The sequence below is a fragment of the Lithobates pipiens genome, unplaced genomic scaffold (genome assembly GCF_037356315.1).
Source record: "Lithobates pipiens isolate NorthernLeopardFrog02 unplaced genomic scaffold, aLitPip1_a1.2 Scaffold_8, whole genome shotgun sequence".
NCBI lineage: Eukaryota > Metazoa > Chordata > Amphibia > Anura > Ranidae > Lithobates > Lithobates pipiens.
The window spans coordinates 628,720,893-628,745,028 of NW_027507903.1; the positions used below are offsets into that span (position 1 = coordinate 628,720,893).

The 24,136-nt window shown below is 40.0% G+C and overlaps 1 protein-coding gene across 1 annotated transcript; it reads right to left on the reverse strand.

Moving 5' to 3' along the window:
• Nucleotides 1-2,464: 2,464 nt before the first annotated feature.
• LOC143964024 (olfactory receptor 11A1-like) lies at nucleotides 2,465-10,632 on the reverse strand. The gene is made up of 2 exons (XM_077473741.1): nucleotides 10,534-10,632; nucleotides 2,465-4,568 (listed from the first exon to the last, which is right to left on the reverse strand). Exons 1-2 carry the CDS (start codon nucleotides 10,597-10,599, stop codon nucleotides 3,636-3,638), a joined length of 999 nt encoding a protein of 332 aa, XP_077329867.1. The 5' UTR covers nucleotides 10,600-10,632; the 3' UTR covers nucleotides 2,465-3,635.
• Nucleotides 10,633-24,136: the final 13,504 nt, after the last annotated feature.

Here is a 24,136-nt window from a genome sequence, read left to right on the forward strand (position 1 = left end):
CGGGCCGCCCTTGTATAGAAAATGATTCATTACTGCGGGGGGGGGGGGGGGCTATCCGGAGGGTCTGCAGGTGGCAGCGGAGGTCTGGGCTGTTTTTATAAGCTGTTGTTTGAGCCAGGAAGCTGAGGTGGAGTACCGCTACTCCATAGGGAGCCAGAACCGATAGTATAACATTTTTAATACATGCTATGACAACTATAAAGTAAATCTTCCAACTGTGTTTTACATGTTTTTTTTCCCTCTCACACATTGGAGCTTTTGCAGCTTTTGGTCTACTCCACCATTATTTGTCATCTGCACACTTGTACTTACAGTATCCATGTTTTACTATAAAAAATGTAGCATAAACTCCAATGGCAAACAGTGAACAGAATTTCCCTTGCTTTCTATGATATTTTATTGTCAATTTTTATATTCATAAAAAAGAGGAATAATCATTGCTCATGTTCTGGACTCACATACCTGATGGGTTGGGAAAGATAAAGGACAGTGCCTACCAAGAAGCGCACATCAACTCAAGGCAAGAGTTGATTCCTTTGTATTAGAACTACAGGGACTACAAATGACATGTGGAAATGTAGTAGAAAAATTACACAGTTTTGCATTAAGGCTTAATGTAAAGTTCCAGGCTATTGTTTCTGAGTGGAGGAGGCTGTATTTTTGTCTCTCTGCAGATTCTGTAGTCCCGGGTTGCTTTAAGCTTCCAAAGTGTCTTCGGTGGGACGGAACGATTTTACTGGATGATTGCAGCCTGTGTGAGTACACAGAAGTGAAGGGTCATTTTGTACTCAAGCCTGGGGATAGCTCAGGGCTCCCAGTTAGGAGACAGCTCAGAAGTGTCCCAGGCAGTAGGCAGGAGACAGGAGGTCTCGTCCCAGATGTAAGGTCAGCTTCTATTGGGGTGTCAGGAGAAGCCCTATCCAGGGGCCAGGAGTGGGCCATGCAGCAGGGTGCTCCCACTAAAGGCTACGTGAGCTGAGAGACCAGTTAGTGGGACTGGTAAAAAGAGCAGCAGTGCTGTTGACCAGGGAGACAGGTGGTTTGGCATTTCCAGTTGAATATTCATATTGATGTGGAAGAACCCCTGCATGGGCAACTGATGTTTATATGAAATATCTGTTTTGTTCAATAAAAGTGGGCTACCATGCCCTAAAATACAGTTTAAACCAGCACAATCCATTGGAAAAGCACTCACCACATGAGGATAATCACCCCGACACTACACAGCTTATTTTGAATTTGAAACAAGCCAATAAGAAGCTGTCATTTAGTAGCAATAGTAATATGGCCTATAAATGAATTCTTTCTGGCTGTATCAGTTCACTGAGCTGCAAACAGTTTGGGTTCAGATCAAACCTATGTTTAACCTGATTAATATATGCTACCTTCAAGGGTGTAGGGCTCTCCTTCAGTATGTTAAGTGCATAGATTAATTTAATATATAAAGTTCATCCATGATCATAAAAATGATAAAATAATAAAATAAAATACAATAATTATTATATACACAAATATATACATAAATATATCAAAGTCCATCGTTCAGTGTCAGTCCATAAAGATACATATGTATAAAATCCGTGAATCGTGTAATCCCATACACCAAAAGCAGTCATCCTTTGTTCACCACGGTGCCCTTCACCCCACCTAAGGGTGTCTTCCAAGGATGTTCAGTAAGAGGAGGCAGGTGAGGTGAACAAGCTCAGAGAAAAAGCTTGTTGAACAAGCTTCAGTGCACAAGCTATACAAAAACATGGCAACCATTCCAATGTGCAACTAGCTTTTGCAGTACAGTGCACATGGAGGGGCAGCACACATCACAAAATACTGAAAGGGGAAACCATGGGGCCCTTCATTCTCCAAACCAGGAAAAGAACACCATCTGGCACCCTCTGGCATCATGTGACCAGTTTGTAGACTTTAGAAAAAAGTAAGTACAAAAACATGTTTGGGGAAGTGTGCCTGAATATGGACTATATGAGCTAATGCTCATTTTTATAATGCCTGAGGAAGGAACCTAACAACTTGCAACTTTTGTAACTTACGTTATCCAATCATGGTATTGCTTGGGGTCCAAACCTGCCACGTTCATTTGTGACTAACACAATTTAGGTCTCTGTTAGTGCAAATTTCGTGTTGTTGCGGCAAACCAGTTACATGTCCTCACCAAGCAATTTCATTAGATGTGAAAGATCCCCTACAAAATTCAGCTAGTGTTTTAGCAGTGTGGTTTGAAATTCCTATTTGATAGTTAAGGTCAAGGTAATGTTATTATATAAGGAGGTTCACATGTTCACTTTACAGCAGCCCATTATGGTACGCAGGGTTGAGGATGGGAGAAGAACACAATTTTTTTTTATAAAAACAAGTTGAAATATTGCAAATAAACATTATTATTGATATTATTATGCAGAATGTATATAATGCCAACAGTTTGTGCAGCACTTTACAACATTAGGGCAGACAGTACAATTACAATACAATTCAATACAGGAGGAATAGGAGGACCCTGCTCGTTAGAGCTTACAATCCAGGAGGGAGGGTCAAGTGATACAAAGGCGTCATAGCTGTGGGGGATGAGCTGATGAAGAAAATAGAAGTGCAGTTGTAAGGTAGAGGATAGGCATTTTCTGAAGAGAAGTTTTCAGGGATCGCCTAAAAGTGGATTGATTTGGAGACAGTCTGACAGATTGGGGTAGGGGATTCCAGAGGATGGGAGAGGCCCCCGGAGGCAAATATGGGAGGAGGTGATGAGGGAGCTAGAGAGCAGGAGGTCTTGGGAGGAACATAGAGAATGATTAGGTTGGTATTTTGAGATTAGGCAAGTGATGTAGCTGGGGGCAGAGTTGTGGAGGCTTTGTAACTTATTGTTAGTATTTTGAATTTAATTAGTTCACGAGTGGCAGCCAATGGAGGGATTGGCAAAGCGGGGTAGCAGACACTGAGCGGTTTGTAAGGTGGATGAGTCTTACAGCATCATTCATGATGGACTAAAGGGGGAATAGTCTATTTAAAGGTAAGCCAATGAGTAGGGAGTTGCAGTAGTCGAGGGAAGAGAACATATGTTCATACAACATTCCAGAATTTAACAAGCAAATTTACAGGTTAGCAGATTTTGTATTTTATTTTTTAAATCTTGGTTTTTATTTTCTCTTGTTCTTCATTTTGTATGGTAGTCATATTTTGTATAAACTATATTGACATGCCCTTCAAAAGTCTTTAATAAGAGTTGGTTCCCACTTTTCATCTATATTAGCCTCCCTTCCTTTTGAAAGGTTTTCCACAATATTTTAGTGTGTCTGTGTAAACGTGAGTCCATTCAGTCAACAAAGTATTTGTGAGATTGAGGTGGTTGGACAAGAAGACCGGGCTGCCAATGGAGGTCAATTTTATTCAACCAGGAGATGAAGTCTCTACAGTCTACTAAAGTTCCTCCATGCTGAATTTGTCAAACAATGCCTTTATGAAGATGGATTTGTACACATGAGCACAGTCCTGAGGGAACAAAAAAGTGCCTTCCTCAAACTGTTACCAAAACAATGACAGCACACTATTTTCTAAAATGGCTTTGTATTTGAAACACCAAATACTGGTCAGGGATCCGTAAAGAATTGGCCATATAACTGCGTATTTTGCTACCATAATATTCCTGAGTCCGATTTTATTTTATCAAGGGCTTTATTAAAATCCTTATTCCTGAAAGTGTATATGATGGGATTAAGTAATGGTGTAAATATGGTGTAAAATAAGGAGAGGACTTTGCCCAGCACACCTATTTTTCCTCTAGTTGGAAATAAATACACAATGGTTATGGAACCAAAAAATATAGACACTACGATTAAGTGAGAGCTGCAGGTGGTGAATGCTTTTTGTCTCCCTGAAATGGATGGGATCCTCAAGATGGTTAAAACAATATAGATATATGATATAACAATCATGGTAAAAGGAGCTAGAACACAAAAGAAACCTACAACAACGGTCTGAATACGAACCCATGAAGGATCGGAGCAAGAAAGCTCAAGTATGGGTTGTATGTCACAGAAGAAGTGATCAATGATGTTTGGTCCACAGTAGTGTAGACTGCATAAAGACACAGAGTCAAGTAACATTACTTTAAAGCCCAGTAACCAAATTATTATCACCGATTTTATGCAAAACCTTTGGTTTATTACAGAATTGTAATGCAAGGGCCTGCAGATGGCCAGGTAGCGATCGTAGGACATCACAGTCAGCAGAAGACACTCAGAAACCTCAGCAGTTGCAAAGAAGGAAAACTGACTGATACATCCAGTAAGAGACATGGTACATCCATCATATAGTATGATATGAAGAAGGTTAGGAAGGATATCTGTACTTAGCATCATATCAAGAAATGATAATTGTGTAATGAAGAAGTACATGGGAGACTGAAGGTTTTTGCTTAGATGAATCAGGAACATGATAAGAAGGTTTCCAGACATGGTGACACAGTATATGATCAACAGCAATAAGAAAAGCAGAACTCTGATGCTTTCAATATTTTGAAATCCTAAAAGTACAACATTGGTTACGTTGTTGTGATAGGCTACCTGGTAAGAGGATGGAATATGAATTACATTAATAGTAACAAAGTAGCAGCAAATATTTATGTACTGCCATCATCTCCTGTAGCAATGCAGGGATACGTAATAAAAATAGTAGGGAAGGTGGACCCCCACCATGCCAACATCCAAATATTAGAAAGAAGTATTCAGAACGTAAACTGGACTTTCTCAAAAAATTGTGAATTTTGTGGGCACAACATGAGGCAGTATGTGTAACAACAAAATTATCTTTATTACAATTATATTTAAAAAAACACAGACTAAGGTGTACGTTAATTGTGCCAGTTTATGAAGCTGAGATGGGGAGTGGAGAACATGGTGTTCACTTCTTATCACAGGACACCCCCTTCTGTCATTCATTTTTACACAGATGACCAGTTTATGAAGGTGGCCATGCTATAAATGTATCTCCTATTTTGTAGACGTTATAACTTTTGCGCAAAGCAATAAATATATGCTAAGCCCTTGTACACACGGTCGGAGATTCCGACTACCAAATCCGTCTGAGTAATTCCGACGGATTAATTCCGGAAGAGGTCCGGAAGTGATGTTGCATACACACGGTCGGACTAAGTTTTCGGAAAATCTTATTGTACATAACGTGATGACGTTATTTCGTTAGACCGGACTACGTTCAGGCTAGTAGCCAATAGCTTTGGTCTAGGAATTTGATCTGAGCATGCGTGGCACTTTGTCCGTCGGAGTAGGCTACACATGATCGGAGTATGTCCGATAGGGCATTTTGTCGGGAAAAATTTTACCGGCAAGTTGGAAAACTTGGTCCGTCGGATATTCCGACGGAAACAGTCCAAAACGGTCCAATAGGACACATTCCATCAGAATCTCCGACCGTGTGTACAAGGGCTTATTGTTTTTTTTTTTACCAAAAATATGTAGAAGAATACACATTGGCCTAAACTGAGGAAAAAAAAAAAGTTTTTATATTTTTGGGGGGATATTTATTATAGCAAAAAGTAAAAAATATTGCTTTTTTTTTCAAAATTGACGCTCTTTTTTTGTTTATAGCGCAAAAAAAAAAAAAATTACCACCAAAAGAAAGCTCTATTTGTGGGGAAAAAATAGGACGTCAATTTTGTTTGGGTGCAACATCGCACGGCCGCGCAATTGTCAGTTAAAGCGACGTAGTGCCGAATTGCAAAAAGTGCTTTGGTTGGGAAGGGGTTAAATTATTCCATGGCTGAAGGGGTTAAAGGGCTGGGAGGCGCTGAAGGCAATATGTTAATAGTAACAAGAAAGGCAGGGGAATGGATCTACTGCAGCCAGCAACAATGCATCAATACATACATGAATAATACACCCCCCCAGCAACAATAGAACACCCAAAACAATATAACACCCAAACAAAAGTAGATCCACTCCAGCAACCATAGATCACCCAGCAGCCAGCATCAGTAGATCCCTCCCTCAATTGTAGTTCCCTCCCAGCAACAAATGACCTTTCCTGCAACAATATATCCCCCCAGAAATGATAGATCCCCCAGCAGCCAGCATAAACCCTCCAGCCCACACCAGCACCCCTTGCCAATTTCATACATTCATTGCTGTAGGTGCTGGAACTGTGTTCCCCTGCTGAAAAAAAGCCCTGCCAGTACATATATACAATTACCTAAACAGCAATGACAAAATATATTAGGAGATAGGGTTATGCCAATGCAAGGTTATAACCAGAGAGCTGAGCGGTGAAATAACTGATAGAAAAATGATTAACCCCTTCCCGACCGCTGCACAATGATATACATCAGCAGAATGGCACGGGTGGGCAAAAGGGCATACAGGTAAGTCCCCTTTGTGAAGCGGCACTGTGGGCGCACGTGCACCTGCCCCATGCTCCGTGACTGTGACCATGGGTCCCGTGGACTCAATGTCTGCCAGGTGCCCGCAATCGTGTCATGGAGTGGAAGAACAAGGCATTTCCCCATTCTGCCTAGTGACATGACAGAGATCTACTGCTCCCTGTCATCGGGAGCAGTGATCTCTGTCATGTGAGTAGTAGCCCACCCCCCCCCCCCCCCCCACAGTTAGAATCACTCCCTAGGACACATAATCCCTTGATCGCCCCCTAGTGTTGTAATGGATGTGATCATGAGTGTTAGAAGTGAAATGCCTATTTCTGGTACTCTTAGATATAAGTGCTTATCTTTCACTATCAGCTATCAACCTTAATCATACTCATTTAATCATAATTAAGATGTCTGCTGGCTTCTCCCTTCATGTGGAATGTAACTGCAAGGGTTAAAAAGAGCAAAGTCAAAAAGAAGATTGCGCCTGTTTTCGGAACCATGAGACTATACCCAAGAGGAAGAAGGGGCTGAAAACAAGACCCTATTTTAGCTACGATAATTTGCTTTTCCCTTTTTTAGACATAACCCAGCTAAAAAGCTTAACCTTCGTCACAATAATGAATATGTATAATTTGTGGTTTGTACACGCTGTCTTTCATCTAATTTTTGATTTGATAGTAAGATATCCAGCTCATTGTATATAAGCCGGAGTTCAGGAAATAAAATAGAGAAGTATCTGAATACTGAACTCTGTCTGTGTCAGTGTTTGACTTCAAGTGTGCACACTTTTATATTGAAGATTAATTTGGCCAGGGGGACAGAAACAAAGGTACCGGGCGGTTCTAGTTCAGATCTAAAACAGTGTTAACCCTTCCCTGCTAGTGACATTTATACAGTAATCAGTGCTTTTTTTGGTCTCAAAACAGTGTCAAAATTGTCCGATGTGTCCGCCAAAATGTCGCAGTCATGATAAAAATCGCAGATCGCCACCATTACTACAAAAAAAAAACAATAATAATAAAAATGCCATAAAACTTTCCCCTATTTTGTAGACGCTATAAATGTTTCACAAACCAAACAATATATGTATTCAATATTTTTTTTTACCATTTTTAATATATTTTGGGAGATATTTATTATAGCAAAAAGTAAAAAATATTGCTATTTTTTTCAAAATTGTCGATTTTTTTTTTTTATATATAGCACAAAAAATAAAAACCACAGAGGTGATCAAATATCGCCAAAAGAAAGCTCTATTTGTGGGGAAAAAAGGACGTCAATTTTGTTTGGGTACAACATCACACGACCGGGCAATTGTCAGTTAAAGCGATGCAGTGCCGAATCGAAAAAAGTGCTCTGGTCAGGAAGTGGTTAAAGTGTTTTTAAAACCCAGGAATAAAAATGCAATATGGTGCATCTTACCACTCCTTAGATGGGATGCCTGCATTTGTTTTCTTTTTCTAGATTTGCTTGCTACATTATATATCATGCAAGCTCTTCTTTCTTCTTAGTGGTGTTGCAAAATGGTTTTGCCATGCCGATTCTCTTATCTTGCCAGAGGGACCCGTCTGAATGAAAACAATAGCCCTCTTGTGGTCTTTAAAGTGTATCTAAACCCAAAAACAAACATTTTATACAATGAAGCTTCCCAGGCCTTGTGGTGAGCCTGTCAGTAGCACCTTTTTCTGTCCTAAAGTTACAACACTCAGTGACTGCCAATCAAGTCCATCTAGTCCAACCTATGTGTGTGATCATATGTCAGCTGTATTGTCAACTAGGATAGGAAATAGGTTATGCCTCGTACATACGATGAGGATTATAGTCGGAAAAAGCTCTGCTGGTTTTCCCGACGGAATTCCGACGGAATTCCGCTCAAGCTTGTGCTGCCGACACATGGTCACACCAAATTCTGACCATCAAGTACGCGTTGACGTACAACACTACGACGAGCCGAGAAAAAATCAAGTTCAATGCTTCCGAGCATGCGTCAAATTGTTTTCGAACATGCATAGGAATTTTGCGCATCGGAAATGCTACAGACGATCCGGATTTCCGGTCAAAACTTTTTCCGTCTGAAAAATTGAGACCCTGCTCTCAATCTTTTCGCTCAGCAAAATTCCGGCCAGCAAAATTCCGACGGAGCATACACCCGGCTGCATTTTCCAATGAAAAGCTATCATCGGTATTTTGCTGGCGAAATTCCAATCGTGTGTACGTGGCATTAGAAATGCAGAGCTTAGACAGAGAAGTGAGAAATATAGTAGTGGATAAATGAACTTCATATGCCTTGACTTTTTTTTTATAATTACATTTTTATATATATATATATATTTTTTTTTTTATTTTTTTTTACATTTAGGACAAACCATACAATACTGTACAAAAAGATATGTAAACACAAAGAAAAAAATGAGAGTAGACTGTATATATACACTTTTATCTTTGCTCTTCTACCTTAAATCACTTTTCTCAATTATATTGTTTATCTAATAAACCCTTCTATACAATATTTAGAACCCACCATCCCCACCTCATCCAAATAATAAAATAAAAACATTTAAAAAAATTATTAATTAAAATAAAAACCCACAACCAAAACCCAACAAACCTAAAATCCCCCTCCCTCAAAAAAGGGGGGAAAGGGGGGAGTGAAGGGGAGGAAGTGGAGGCAAAAGAGGGGCACAATCCAAAATATATATATATATATATATATATATATATATATATATATATATATATATATATATATATATATATATATATATATATATATATTAAACCCCTCTAAAAGAGAATGTAATCCCTTCCTAAGGTATGTGCAATCGTGTATCTGTTATAAGTGCATTACATACCAACAATGTGCATGAAGCCTACCATCAATGACGGGGGACGAAAAACAAAACAAGAATTAAAAAACATTTTAAAAGAGAACATAACCCCTAACTTATGTGCAATTGTGTATCTATTACAAGTGTATTAATTTATGGTTGTGCCTTTGTCCATATATATTCCATATAAGGAATAAAAAAAAAAATAAGTTTATTAAAAAATGTACATGAAACCTACCAACAATAACGGGGGGAAGAAAAAAATATATATTAATGTGATTGTAAAGGCAATTTTTTAAAATAACAAACAAATTTATACTCCTGTTAAGTATCTTGCACAGAGCAACCTCAATCTTCCTTTTCTCTGGTTTCTGGCTAGTGCTCCTGGCTTCTCCTCTTCTCGGTGTGCCACCCTAGGAAGCTGCTTCCTACTAAATCATCAATCATTCAATTGATCATAAATCATACAATTGTAAATCATACAATTGTAAATCATACAATTGTAAATCATACAATTCCTGCCCTAAGTTGACAATGCACTCTGACTTTGCTATATCTATGGAGGAGCCGTGGTTTCCACCCAGGCTGGATTTCAAACATGAACACCTTAGTTACAGTAGAATAATGGGGTCAGTGGTTTACACAAGTAAGATAACATTGTTTTACCCTTATGCCGCATACACATGATCAGAAATTCTGCCAGCAAAAGTCGGATGTGAGCTTTTGGTCAGAAATTCCGACCATGTGTATTCTCCATCGGATTTTTGCTGGCAGAATTCCCGCCAGAAAAAGATTGAGAGCATGTGATCTATTTTTTGTCTGAAAAATGTCCGATTAAAATTTCCGATCATTTGTACAAATTCCGACGCGCAAAATTCCTATGCATGCTCGGAAACAATTTGACGCATGCTCGGAAGCATTGAACTTCATTTTCTCGGCTCATCGTAGTGATGTATGTCACCACAAAAGAGAACTTTTGTGTGACCGTGTGTATGCAAACCAAACTTGAGCAGAATTCCGTCGGAAAAACCATCCAAGTTTTTTCTGACAGAAAATCTGCTTGTGTGTACGGTGCATTACAGGTCAGCTCACAAGAAATTTAAAGTATTCTGCTTTGACAAATAATATGAAAACAAATGCAACCACCACACCTAAGGACTAGCATGCTGCAATATTTTACATTTTTATTCTTGGGATTAGTTATGCTACAATTTAAATGTAAAAACGATAATATTAAAATATAATATAATATTAAAAAATTATATCAAAGCTGATACATTTTCTGTGGTCTCCTAACACCATATAAATATTATTGCATACCTCAGTACCATGTGTGTTTGTAGATAAGACTTCTGGATATAACAGTTTGCTTTCAAAAGCCAACATTATTCAATGAGGAAAAAATATGTTCTGATGAATAGAAGGCACGTCAGTGTATAAATCTGAAACATTTTATAAATTTTTTTTGTTCCTCTCTGTAATTAACTACACTGATAATTAAACTTGCAAACAGTCTTTCAGGAATTATGTTGTTTAAATATTGTAGTTCCCCTGATACACACCATAAAGCAGCCATTTTTAGATATGGTTATGGGGAACCCTGGAGTTCCTCTCAAGGTTGCTGCGGGTCCCTTGAACTGTGGCTAGTTGACCTCCTATCTGATGGTGCCAACACCATTTTGGGTCCATCACCAGAGGCATTAGCATGTCACCAATGATCTTTTTTTAGCTATTTGTAAGGGTGGCATTCTGACAATTACTGTAAAGGGGGCATTATTTTTCCTGGACACCTATGTAAAGGGCATTTTATCTACTGAAACCCAAATAATTAATTTCAGCAGGGGTTTTATGAGACCTGCATATTATTTCAAGGTTTCTCCCGTGGGGTAAAAAAAATATTTGAGAAAGGTTGCCTTAAATGTTATGCAAAACTATTTATTTTTGTTTTGGGTTGAATATGGAAGGATTAGAACCCATATTGTGTTTCTATTACGCAAACATTCACGATTTACCCTTACAACCAATGTCACCCAGAAAGAAAGTAATGGAAAATCCTAAATTTTAGATCTAATCCTCAGAACAAGAGTGAGGGGTTAATCTTCCACTCACAAAAAATGTTCGCATGGACAACTGTCCACAATTGTCCATGGGGCAATCTTAAAGGGTATGCTATACATTTTTTTGTTTTGGATGGATTATGGAAGGATTGTTTCTAATGCTCATTCACTTATTGGGGACAACTAGATATATAGACCCTGTAGCAAGCAATCCAAACCATCACTGACTACAAGCTCCTGCCACAGACCAGTGACAATGACACTTTCCTCCTGGATGCATTCAAACACTTTTATGCGGGGGGGCATGCGTGGCTCGTAAGATGGAGGACGCACTAGACTAAAGCTCGGGCCTCATCCCCTGTATCCGAAGCTCCCGCTCTGCTACATCATCAGCTACAGCTCTGGGAGTCCCCTCACCCGAACTACTCAGCTACCCTATGGACACTGCATGGGTAAGATCGGTGATCAGAGGCACATGTACCAGAAGCGTTCCTCACAGGCCGCACCACAGCCCTCATACCTCATGGACAGATATCTACATAGGCCACAATCCCCGGCCTCAATTCGTTCGGCGGATGCTGCGGACCCACCAGACGCACTCCCGCTGGTCGATCCCTCACTTTTTGCTGCTAATCCTCCACCCAAACCACGCAGCCCTGGTCAGCTAGATCAACCTGCAATGGCTACTTTAGTGACAGTGGATGTTTAGATCTGAAATTGCAGGCCTTGCTTCAGAGCCTTACACACAATATTACCAAGGAGGTAAATAAACTGGCTCATGAACTTAGAGGGGAAACAGACCAGCTAGCGGAAATAACAGATGCCCTGGAATCAAAGTTTGATGACATGGTAAATTATGTCCAAGCTGTAATGCTAATCTTGAAAATGTGGTATCACAAATACACATACAACAAGAAGACCTTGAGAACAGGGAAAATTGGCAGAACCTTCGGATCCATGGTGTCCCTGAGTCCATTACAGACAAAGAAATTAGACCCTATCTTTTGGCCCTATCTTTTGGCTCACTTTATTACTTTGGCACCAGACATCCCTGATATTGACTGGTGCCTTGATAGAGCACATAGATCACTAGCTCCTAAACCACCCCAAGGTGCCAATCCCAGAGACATAGTCGTTCGCTTCCATTTTTATGAAAGCAAGGAAGCCTTGACCATAGCCACCCGTAACAGGTCCAGAGTGGAATTCAAAGGAGCAAAGATTCAAATCTTTAGCAACCTATCGCCCATAACACTGGCTAAACGTCACACTCTGCGCCTGATTACCGCCCACCTACAGCACCATCAGATTCCCTACAGATGGGGCTTCCCCTTTCGTCTGACGGTAACCAAGGATGGCTCGCAACACACCATGAGAAACCTCCAGGTGAATCTTTCATCAAAAATCTGGGTCTTCCCCCCATCCCTGAAGAGGATCTGCAAACACAGGTTCCATCTACTAGACCCTTCTCAACACCCAGGAAAATATGGACTCCGGTTCGCCACAAACCCAGGAAAACCCCCTTCACCCCTCAGAGGAATGCATCCTCTAAAGGCCCTACTTGATAAATATTTCTGGATAACTCCTATGGCTTTCCTTTTTTTTTACATGTAGAGGCCCTGTTTACTCGCCTCTATGTTCTTGAGTCTCTGATCTCAGAGGCTGATGTCCCTTCCCTGTGGTGCCGACCCAAGGGCAATTGCTTCCGGGACAATTGCAGTTGAAAAAATTCCCTACTTACTTCTTACATTTGCTGTTCGGATCAGACTAGGACTGACGAGTTAAGTCTTGCGGACTGCCATGTTCCCTCTACATGGTCCTGATTTTTGACCAAATATATGTCCTATTTTTATTTATTTTTTAGTTTTCTAAGGATCCTTTTTGATCCCATGCTCAGTTGAATAACCAGTTTTTATTTACAGGTTCATCCTTATTTGACATGTTTATTTCTTTACTTTTAAGGTTCTATATATGGGTCCTTTTTTTGACACAACTATATTTCCACCCTCCAAATTTACCTTTACAGGTTTAATTATATAAGCAGACAGTATTTGCTCTTTACATCATGGTTTATGCAGAACTAATGTTGTATGACTGTAATGCCAGAATTGTCCACAATACATACCTATGGCTGTTAGTATATTTTCATGCAATGTTAAAGGCCTGAACTCCATCTGAAAGAAATGGCTGGCCCTAAAAGAGTTCAAAGCCTCTAAGGGAGACGTGATCATGGTCCAGGAGACACATTTCAAGGCAGATGGATCATTCAAATTTGTATCTAGACACTTCCCCACAGCTTTTGTTGCCTCTGATCCTTCTGGAAAAGCTGGGGTGGCTATCCTCCTCAAACGCTCCTCTGCCTTATGCGTAAAATCCTCATATCTTGACCCCCAGGGCTGTTATATTCTCCTGGACTGTGATCACTTGAATACTTCCTTTACCTTGGCGAATGTGTATGCACCCAATTCGAGATAAATTGAAATGCAGAACGAAATGCCTGCACAAAAACGACCAACATCACCAAATGATCAGCCACTCTGCTTTTCTCCAGCCGATGTAAGGAAGAACCTGTCTGGGATCAACCCACGGAAGGCTGCTGGCTTAGATGACATACCTGGACATGCAGTGAGAGACTGTGATGCACTACTGATAGATGTCCTTACAGATATCTTCAACATTTCACTGAGCCAGGTGGTTGTTCCCATATGTCTTAAATCTACCATCATAATTCCAGTGCCAAAGAAGACACCTGTGTCCCGTTTGATTGACTATCGTCCCATAGCACTAACTCCAATAATGGTGAATTGCTTTGAGAGGTTAGTCATGCATAACGTTCAGTCCAGTCTTCCATACATGCTGAAACCATACACGTTTGCATACCATCCAAACCAGTCCATGAATGATGCAATATCCATCCTCTACCCTCCACCTGGCCCTTACCCATTTAGAACATAAAGACTCTTATGTTAGAATGCTGTTCACCGTCTTTAGCTCAGCATTTAATACACTAATTCCTCAGCAACTTATCACTAAATTGATCTTGCTGGGCCTCAACCTGCTCCTCTGTAATTTGATCCTGGACTTTTTAACCGGAAGACCTCAGTCAGTCCGTGTCGGCTGCAGCACCTTGAGCACTACCACACTGAGCACAAGGATGTGTGCTCAGACCGCTGCTCTTCACACTGCTGACGCACGACTGTACTGCCAAGTTCAGCTCCAACCATATCATCAAGTTTGCAGATGACACAACTGTGGTAAGTCTCATCATTAACAATAATGAAATACTTTACAGAGAGGAAGTGGCACAACTGGTTAAATGGTGTAGTACGAACAAATTGTCCCTTAATGTAAGCAAAACAAAGGAAGTTGTGACGGATTTCAGGAGAAACTCTGTTGATCACCCCCCACTGACCATCAACAGCTCAACTGTGGAGAGAGTCAGCAGTACTAAATTCCTGGGAGTGCACATCTCAGAGGATCTTACCTGGACAACCAATGTCACGTCACTCACCAAGAAGCCACAACAGCGCCTTTATTTTCTCAGGCGCCTTAAAAAAGCCAGTCTCCATCCATCCTTACTACATTCTATAGGGGAACCATTGACAGCATGCTGACATTTTCCATACACGATGCACCAGCAAAGCTACCAGTATTATGAAGGATCCTATCCATCCCTCCCATGGTCTTTTTCAGCTCTTGTCATCAGGATTTTCCTGATTACTGTCTGGGAAGTACCTGACCATGTGTTTGATCAGATGCTTTAAATGGCAGGGGAGATATCAGAGGTCTTGTAGACTCCTGTCACTGCCCACAGCTATCACAAGAGGCTTATTCATATCTTGTGATAGCAATAAAGTTAAATGAAAGACTGGTATGTGGGACTGGGGACTAAAAAATATTTTTAAAAAATTGATGTGGTGGGGAGCAGCTGTTTTAATAATGCATTTAATAACTCTTTAAGGACAATATTACAATTAATAAAAAAACTTTTTAAATAACATGCCTGGGAGATTCCGTAAGCCTGCCTGTTAAATTATGCATCTGTACAATGTAAACAAAAAAAACAAAAAAACAGCAAAATGGACTATTTACAAAATAGAATAAAAAAATATATTTAAACTGCAGGCGAATGACAGATTCAGCCACTTTACTAAACAAATGGCAGAGGATCTATACTAGGCTCTTATGTTAGATGAGGGTCTGAGATAAATGTTAATGCGGGGGCCACCACAAAAAAAAAGATGTGGGGATCCTCCCAAAAATATATACTAAACCTTTGATAAATACCTAGGCTTGATGAGAATCTGATATTGATGTCAAGGGGGGATCCCACGCAAAAAAAAGAAAAAAAAATAGCGTGGGGGTCCCCCTCAAATTCCATATTAGACTTTTAGTGTCTGGTATAAATTTTAACAGGGAACTCAATGCAACAAAAAAAAGTTTGGTCCCCCCTAAAAATCCTTACAAGACCCTTATCTGAGAATGCAGCTTGACAGCCCAGGAATGCAGTGCGAGTGTCCACCCCCTCTTATAAATAATACCAGGCCACTTGTCCTCAACATGGGGAATACCCCCCCTGGCAAATCACCTTGTCCCCATGTTTATAAGGACAAGGCCTCTTCTCCACAACTTTGACCTGGTAGTTGGGACCACTTGTGGATGGGGGGCTTTTTAGAATCTGGAAGTCCCCTTTAACAATAAGAGGAGCACCAAGATACTGTCCCTCCATGTGAATAAGTAAGGGATACCTAAACTCTTTAACACACAAAAAAAAAATCAACAGTAAATAAAATCACAGTTTTGACAAGCTATTCATTTAAAAAAAAAAAATGGCTCATGTATATCCATTCTCAAACACATTCTGTAGTGGTGCAGATTAACATCAACCATGATGAACAATGCCATCCAAAAGAAAAATAAGAGTGACTTGACTGACCCCATTGATTTCCCTAAAAAGTTTTATTTTGAAAAGTGAATAGCTTATTTGCCTATTTGTGTACTAAAATAATGTGCATGATTTTTTTTTTTTTTGTATTTATCTGTAAAAATCTATATATTGGAATATATCATGGGACACAGATCTGCCATATTGTTCCCTACTCATATGGTTATGTGCCATCTACAGTAGACTGGACTGGCAAAAAGACAGGAAGTCCTCTCCTTTAAAACCGTTCCCATACAGAAAGTACCTCAGTTTTGTAGCAAGCCATACATCCCAACATAGAGGGAAGGGATCTATGTGTACCTCAATGTATTCCAAGAAATTGATTTTATAGGTAAGCACAAAAAATACAGTTTTCCTTATCACACATCATGAGGCACAGAGCCAACATATTATTTCTTACTCATTGGGATTTCCTTGTCACATACCTTTCCAAGGCTAAGGAAAGCGAGCTAGACCCCTGGAGGTGGTACAGTGGGTATAGAGCACAAAGAAGCACAAGTCACCAGCAGGTTTTAGCAGGACTTGAGTGATGATCACTGGGAGAACACTGGAAGCAGATAAGTCCTGAGAGAGCTGTAACTCCTTGTAATGTTTGAGTTTATCACAAGTTTGAGCAAGAAGCCCATCTGAGGCTCTAACCTGGGTGATCAGGCAGGTAGATACTGTAGAGAAGTCTGTGGAGAGAGCCAGGGTCAAGCACAAGTAATCAGGTAAGTGAGGCAGGAGCAAATCTGTATTACAAGCCGGGGGTTCATGCACATGTGATCAGGCAGAAGAGGCAGTGGATACTCCTTAAAGCAAGTGGAGGTTGAAGTACTGGAGAGAGATCAAATCAGGTCAGGGTCAATCCGGGTCACAACAGGTAAACACTTGATAACAGGAAGCAGAAGCAGGAACACAGGGAGATGAAAGACAATCCAGCAATTTAGCATGGGAATGAGCAGCCTTTTATAGGCCAGCAGAGGGTGCTCCACCGTGCATGCGTCCACGCCACCCCGTTCCGTTACTCACCAGCATGCGCCAAAGTGACATTCTACTGCGTATGTGCACAGGAAAACACAGATAATGGCAATTCAGGCTCCTGGTATTTCTCTGACAATGTTTCCCCCAAGGTGCAGCCTCCGGACGCCCAACCTAGCCAGTGTTTCTGGGTATTTATTGTGGAAGGCTTGTATCAGTCGTGGGGTGTGTATAGTACTTGAGTGCTCCCAGCAGTTATCTTCTGGAGGGTACACCTTCCATTTGATGAGATACTGAACTTGTCTTCTCCTCTTTCTACAGTCCATTATAGCCTTTACTTAAAACTCAGCCCTCAAGCGCCCTCAATCACAACTGGGGCAGGTGGCAACTCTCTTTCTGAAAAAGGACCTGCTGGTCCTGAAAAGGAACTGCTGATTTTAGTAATGACACATGAAAAATAGGATGCACTTTGTAGAAGCTAGGTAGTGCCAAATCAAAAGCCTGGGTTCACCATTCTCTTGACCTTGAAAGGGCCTAATTTCCATGATAGGTATGGCAATTTAAGATTTATAGCAGATAGCCAAACCTTGTCTCCTACTTTGAAAGCCGGGTTGCTCCTTCTTCCTCTGTCATGGTATTTTTTTGTAGTTATCTTGGGTCTTTTGCATAGCTTCCCAAATCTGTTGGAAATTGGTTTGGATGAAATGTATTCGATCCTGCACCGCAGGGACTGATGCTTCAGGAATAGAATCAGGAAGGAAGGGTGGAAACCGTAATTGGCCCAGAAAGGAGATTGATTATTGGTAGTATGTATGGAATTATTGTAAGCGAACTATGCACATGAGAGGAGAGAAGCTCAGTTTTCTTGAGAACAGGTGCACAAACAGTGAAGATATTGTTCCAAGGTTTGATTTGTTCTTTCCATGTGGCCTTTGCTTTGAGGATGGTATGCTGAGGAAAGGCAGACGTGAATTTCCAAAGATTTGCAGAGGTCTCTCCAGAATCTGGAAGTAAATTGTACTCCTCTATCTGCTATAATTTTATCTGGTACCCCGTGGAGCCTAACAATCTCCTTGATGAATATATTCCCTGTGTCAACAGCAGAGGAAGTACCAATCATGGGAAGAAAATGTGCCATCTTTAAAAGATGGTCTACCACAACCAGAATGGTAACAAACCCCTCAGAAGGGGCAAGTGAACAATGTAATCCATAGAGATTTTGCTCAAGGGCTGCTCTAGAATGGGTAAAGGTCTTAATTGGCCCCAGGATTTGGTGTTGGACCCCTTGTTGCATTGGCAAGTAATACATGGATTGACATAGTTCTTACAGTCTTGTCTCCAACCTGGCCGCCAAAAATAGCGTTGTATCAGAGGATTTTTGTACTCCAAAATGTCCTGCAAGTTTGTGATCGTGAAAGGTCCTTAAGACTTGAACTTACTTGCTGAGGAATGAAAATGTTATTCTGAAACCACAATAGCCCATCCTCTGGTTCCGTACACTGGCTAGACACTTGTCTAATGGCAGTTTTTAGGTCAGGTTGAATAAGTAAAAAATTGTGTGCGGAAAGGATGGTAACGGGTTCAGTTATCTGGGAACATCCAGGAAAGCGCATCCGCTTTTCCATTCTTGGAACCTGGTCGATATGAGATATGGAAGTTGAACCTGGGGAAAAATAATGCCCATTGAGCTTGTCAGGGTCTTAAACATTTTGCTATCCTGAGGTACTCCAGGTTTTTATTATTTGTGGAGATCATAATGGGATGGGCAGCTCCCTTCAGCAGGCACCTCCACACTTCTAGAGCAAATTTGATAGCTAGTAGCTCTCAATCACCCACATCATAGTTCCTCTCTAAGGGAGTTAATTTCCAGGAGGCAGCAACTACAGGGTGAAGAAGGGCCGTATGTCCTTGTCTTTGGGACAAGATTGCTCCTGTGGCTCTGAAGCATCCATTTCTAACACATAGGGTAAGGCTGGGTTTGGTGCTGCAGTATTGGAGCGGAAATTAATAGGTTCTTGAGTTTGTCAAAGGCTATTTGTGCCTCTTTTGTAGCCACTGGAACCTGCTTTGCCAGAGGGTCAACTGAGTAATGGATGAAATGATTGACGAGAGCCCCTTCACAAATCTTTGATAAAAATTGGTGAAGCCCACGAATAGCTGGAATCCTTTCTTATCCAGTGGGACTGGTCATTCTAAAATGGATTTTGCATTGTGTGGGTCAATTGCGATTCCTTCAGTGGATAACTGTTTTTTCAAAGTCACATTTTTCTGCTTTAACATAAGGTCTGTGCTCTCTGAGAATTGCAAGCACCGTTTTTACATTGGTCTGATGAAGTTCCAATGTGGCAGAAAAAATGAGGATGTCATCCAGAAAAAAGATTACGAAGTTGTCAAGGAACTCCCGGAAAATATTATTTACTAGGTGTTGGAAGGTAGCAGGGGCGTTGCATAATCCAAACGGCATCACCAAGTACTCAAAATGCACAAACATAGATCTGAAAGCTGTCTTAAACTCACCCCCCGCACGGATCCGAACAAGATTATAAGCACCTCATAAATCTAGTTTGGTGATTTGGAACTGTTGAAATAGTTCAGGGATGAGGGGGAACGAGTAGCAATGGTAATCTTGTTGAGTTCTCTAAAGTCCACACAAGGTCTTAAGGTGCCATCTTTTTTCTCAACAAAGAATATACCTGCTCCAGCCACAGAGAAGGAAGAGTGAATTAAGCCTTTTTCGAGATTCTTATCGATGTAGGACTGTAGGGCTTCCAGCTCAATTTCAGAAATCGGGAATATACAGCCAAATGGAATTTCAGAGCCAGGTAACAATTTTGAGACTGCCACCTCATTGGCCTTATGACTGTCCTATCGGCTTTCTTCTTATCAAAAATGTCCATGAATTTGTGGTAAGCTGAGGGGACACTCTGAAGGTTATCAGGCACAGGCTGAATAGTCAGGTAGGAGGCTGAGTTACTGGAGGCTGGCACGAAGCAATACTGTGAGCACTAAGTAGAGGAGAAGGATATCTCTTTTTTGCTCCAATTTATTTGAGGGTTATGGGCCTGTAACCACAAAAGTCTGAGAATAATGGGGAACATGGGTGAACATATGACGTTGAAGCACATGAACTCTTGGTGGCCAGAGTCTGTGATAGTGAGGATGGGTCTGGTTTCTTGAGTAATAGGTCCTGAGCAAAGTAAGGAACCATCAGCCAGGTATATCTGGAGTCTTTGCTTTTTGTCCTGAAGAGGAACGTGCAGTCTTTGGGTAAGGGAAAAGTCCAGGAAGCAACTGCATGCCCCCGAATCAATGATGGCCGGAAGCCGGATCTCCTCTTCTGACACCTGTAGAGAGACAGGGAGGACAAGGTGAGACAGAGAAGGACCAGCAACCTGAAAGTTAATGGTATGCTTTTGGTGTGACTTACTGGGTCTCCCAGGGCAATTGCATAAGAAGTGGCCAGCTCCTCCACAATATAGACACAGATTGGCTTGTCGCTGATGTTGCTTTTAGTTGGGAGTAAGTGGAGACTGGACCAGACCTAGTTGCGTGGGTTCACCTTCAGAGGCGGTCATAGAGGAGAGATCCAGAAAGGAAGGGTGAGCTGGAGGGACCCTGAGTGGCATCTAGGTAGGTCGTGAGGACTGAAAACATTCGGACTGCCACTCCTACAGGCGTCTATCCAGTTTTATGGCAAGCTGGATTAGATTTTCTAGAGTAGTATTATTTTCAACTCATGCCAATTCATCTGTAAGAGTTTTGGAAAGACCCTGGCGGTATTGATATTTGAAGGCAGCCTTGTTCCACCCGGTATCAGTGGACCACTTTTGAAACTCAACATTGTAGTCATAAACAGTCCCCTTTGGGGGACACAGCAAACATGTGGACGAAGGTGCTCTGGTCAGATGATACCAAAATTGTACTTCTGTAGAGTTTCCATTATAAAGCACCAATCCACCCGATCGAAAGCCTTTTCGGCGTCGATCGAAATTAAAATCATTGGGGGATTGGTTTCTTTGTCTTTCCCCATAAGTAACAGAGTCCGGAGACTATTGTCTCGGCCTTCCCTTCCTGGTACAAATCCTACTTGATCGCCATTGATCAATTCTGGCAGTAGATTTTTTATTCTTGTCGCTAATACCTTTGCATATAATTTGGTATCAGTGTTCAATAGCGCTATTGGGCGGTAGTTGGAACAGATAGAGCTATCGTTACCGGATTTTGGAATAACTGTGATAATTGCCAAGAGTGATTCTTTCCTCAGAACCTCCTCGTCTGCCAATTTATTCCAGAATTTACATAACTCTGGGACCAGCTGTTGCTTAAATTTCTTATAGTACCTGATGGTAAAACTGTCTGGTCCTGGGCTTTTCCCATTCGGCATTTCCTTTATTGCTTTCTCAATTTCGTCTGGGGTGATCGGGTCTTCTTGGCTCTTAGACATCTCTGGGGTTATTTTAGGTAAATCTATCTCACTCAAATATTCTTGAATTTTAGTTTTTCTGATCCCCTTCTGTTTATCTGTCTCAGTATTCCTGATTGAATATAGGGCACTATAATATGTTTTAAAAGCGTTTGCTAACTCTGATGTTGTAAATTTCATTTCCCCGTGCGCATTTTTGATCTTTTCTATGTAGTTTGAGGCTTTTTTTTCCCTTGCTAGTCTGGCCAGATGTTTCCCCGTTTTATTTCCCCTCATATATCTTTCTTTGGCTACATTTTTATATATTTTTCTTGCTTCTAATACCATCATGTCATTTAATTGTGTGTGTTTATGGGTAATCTCTTTATATATGTTTTTATCTAATTGGCTCTTATGCTTTTGTTCTAATACGTAGAGTTCTTTTTTTAGTTCATTGAGTTTCTTTCACTTTCTTTTTCCCCGGATCAGAGCTTTATGTGCCTCCCAAAGGGTAGCTTTAGGGATTTCATCTGTTTCGTTAATTTTAAAGTATTGTTCAATCTCTACTTTTATGATGTTCTCAGTTTCCACGTTTTCTAATAGAGACTCATTTAGTCTCCATGTCCCTTTTCTACTCTCCATTTCTAGCTCTTTAAGTTTTATTATTACGGGCGCGTGGTCCGATAAGGTTATAGTTCCTATCTTGGCCTCTATTATATTTTCTAACCATTCATGGTCTACATATATATAATCCAGTCTCACGTACATAACAAAATCCAACAGTGTTTACGGGGCATTTGAATATTTTAAGCTGTGATCACTGTATTAGTGTCACTGGTTCCCAAAAAGTGTCAGTTAGTGTCCGATTGTCTGCTGCTATAACCCAGTACTGCTATAAGTTGCTGATCACTGCCATTACAAGTAAATAAATAAATAAATACAAATATCCTGTAGTTTGTAGATGCAATAACTTTTGCACAGGCCAATTAATATATATTGATGAAGATTTTTTTTTTTTTAATTTTTGTTGGATGTTTTATAGCAGAAAGTAGGAAAAAAATTCTGTTTTTTTTTTTATAACGTAAAAACTAAAAACTGCAGAGGTGATCAAATACCACCAAAAGAAAGCTCTATTTGTGGGGAAAAAAAGGACAAACAGTAAGTTTAATCTGGGTACAGTGTCACAACAGTTAAGTCAAGTGGTTAAAACAAGTAAAAACTTTACACACCTCTTGACTTCACACATATCATCATCAATGGTATAGATCATTAGTATGTCACTCTTTATTCTATAATAATGAGAGAATTTTAATTTATTCCCTTTAGACTTTACGCCAAGTATAAAAGGAGAAGCTTAAACGCAGTCTTGTTTTACAGGCTCCTTCAAGCTTCTTTCATCCGAATGCTTCACCACTGGGGAATTATAAGAATAACAAATTATACTGTTTTATTTATTACAATCTGCAGTAAAATGAACATTTAAGCCACAATATAATAGTTAAATACATTCTGAATCAATTGAGAAAACCCATTTTAAACTTTACAGGAAAACGTAATTAAGCAATTTATTCAAATGTGGAACACCAGATTTTTCTTTCCCTTGACACTAATGCAGTACGTCTAATTACATGTATTTTTGAATGCCGGGGAAAATTTTTACGTGTTTTGCATGTTTTGTCAGTATTATTGTAAAAAAAGAAAAAAGAAAACTGTCCTCAGTCTTATTTCAGTACGACCGAGGTGATTAGGCCTGCTCAATGTCTTTGCAAATTCAAAACCCTCCTGTGCAATAAATGCTATTTATAATGTGTAGCATATTTCCAATGGGAAAAAAAAGTAAAAAAATAAAAAATAAATAATATGTATATTAGGAAAAAAAAAAACACTTTAAAACTCCCTACAAAAATATGAATGTGAACCCCTTATGAGTAAGTAACGTACATGCAACAGTAAACCTTTTCTTGGGATTTTTTTTTTGGGGTGGTGGGGGTCTTGTGATTATTACAAAATTGTTTGCTTAGCTAACATGCTGGGGATTTTGCAGCTCGTGTTCCTGTTCATTCTGCAAAGTGGTTACATGGCATTCGTAGCTGTTGTTGAACTTAAATTACTTAAAGGGTAACTCCACTTTTGAGGATTAAAAAGTATAGCAAAAATAATAATAATAATAATAATAATAATCATCATCATCATCATACTAATAATACTACTAGTAATAATAATAATAATAATAATAATAATAATAATAATAATAATAATATAACATCCACGATTGCTACACAAGCCATGCAGTAATTTAATGTTTATAAAAAATAATTTTTCTTTTCAATCTGCAGCTGCTGTATTAATATGTAAAATTTGATGCAATATGGAAACCCAGGAGCTCTCTATACACTGTTGTACAGAATGCCCCTGGAACCATCATTTCCTGCTTGTGTGATTGGCTCGCTGATTTTCCAGAATGTCTTTACTAAGACGCAACTCACATTTTAGGATTTCCCTGCAACAGGAATTTTATTTTTGGTGAGATACTCCCCAAGAGTTAAATATTTCTAAAGGGAT

Coding starts and splice junctions, on each gene's coding strand:
- LOC143964024 (XM_077473741.1), bottom strand. CDS start 10,599: ATGTTGGCTTTTGAAAGCAAACTGTTATATCCAGAAGTCTTATCTACA. Junction 4,569..10,533: donor CAAACACACATGGTACTGAG/GTATGCAATAAT, acceptor TCCTCTTACCAG/GTAGCCTATCACAACAACGT.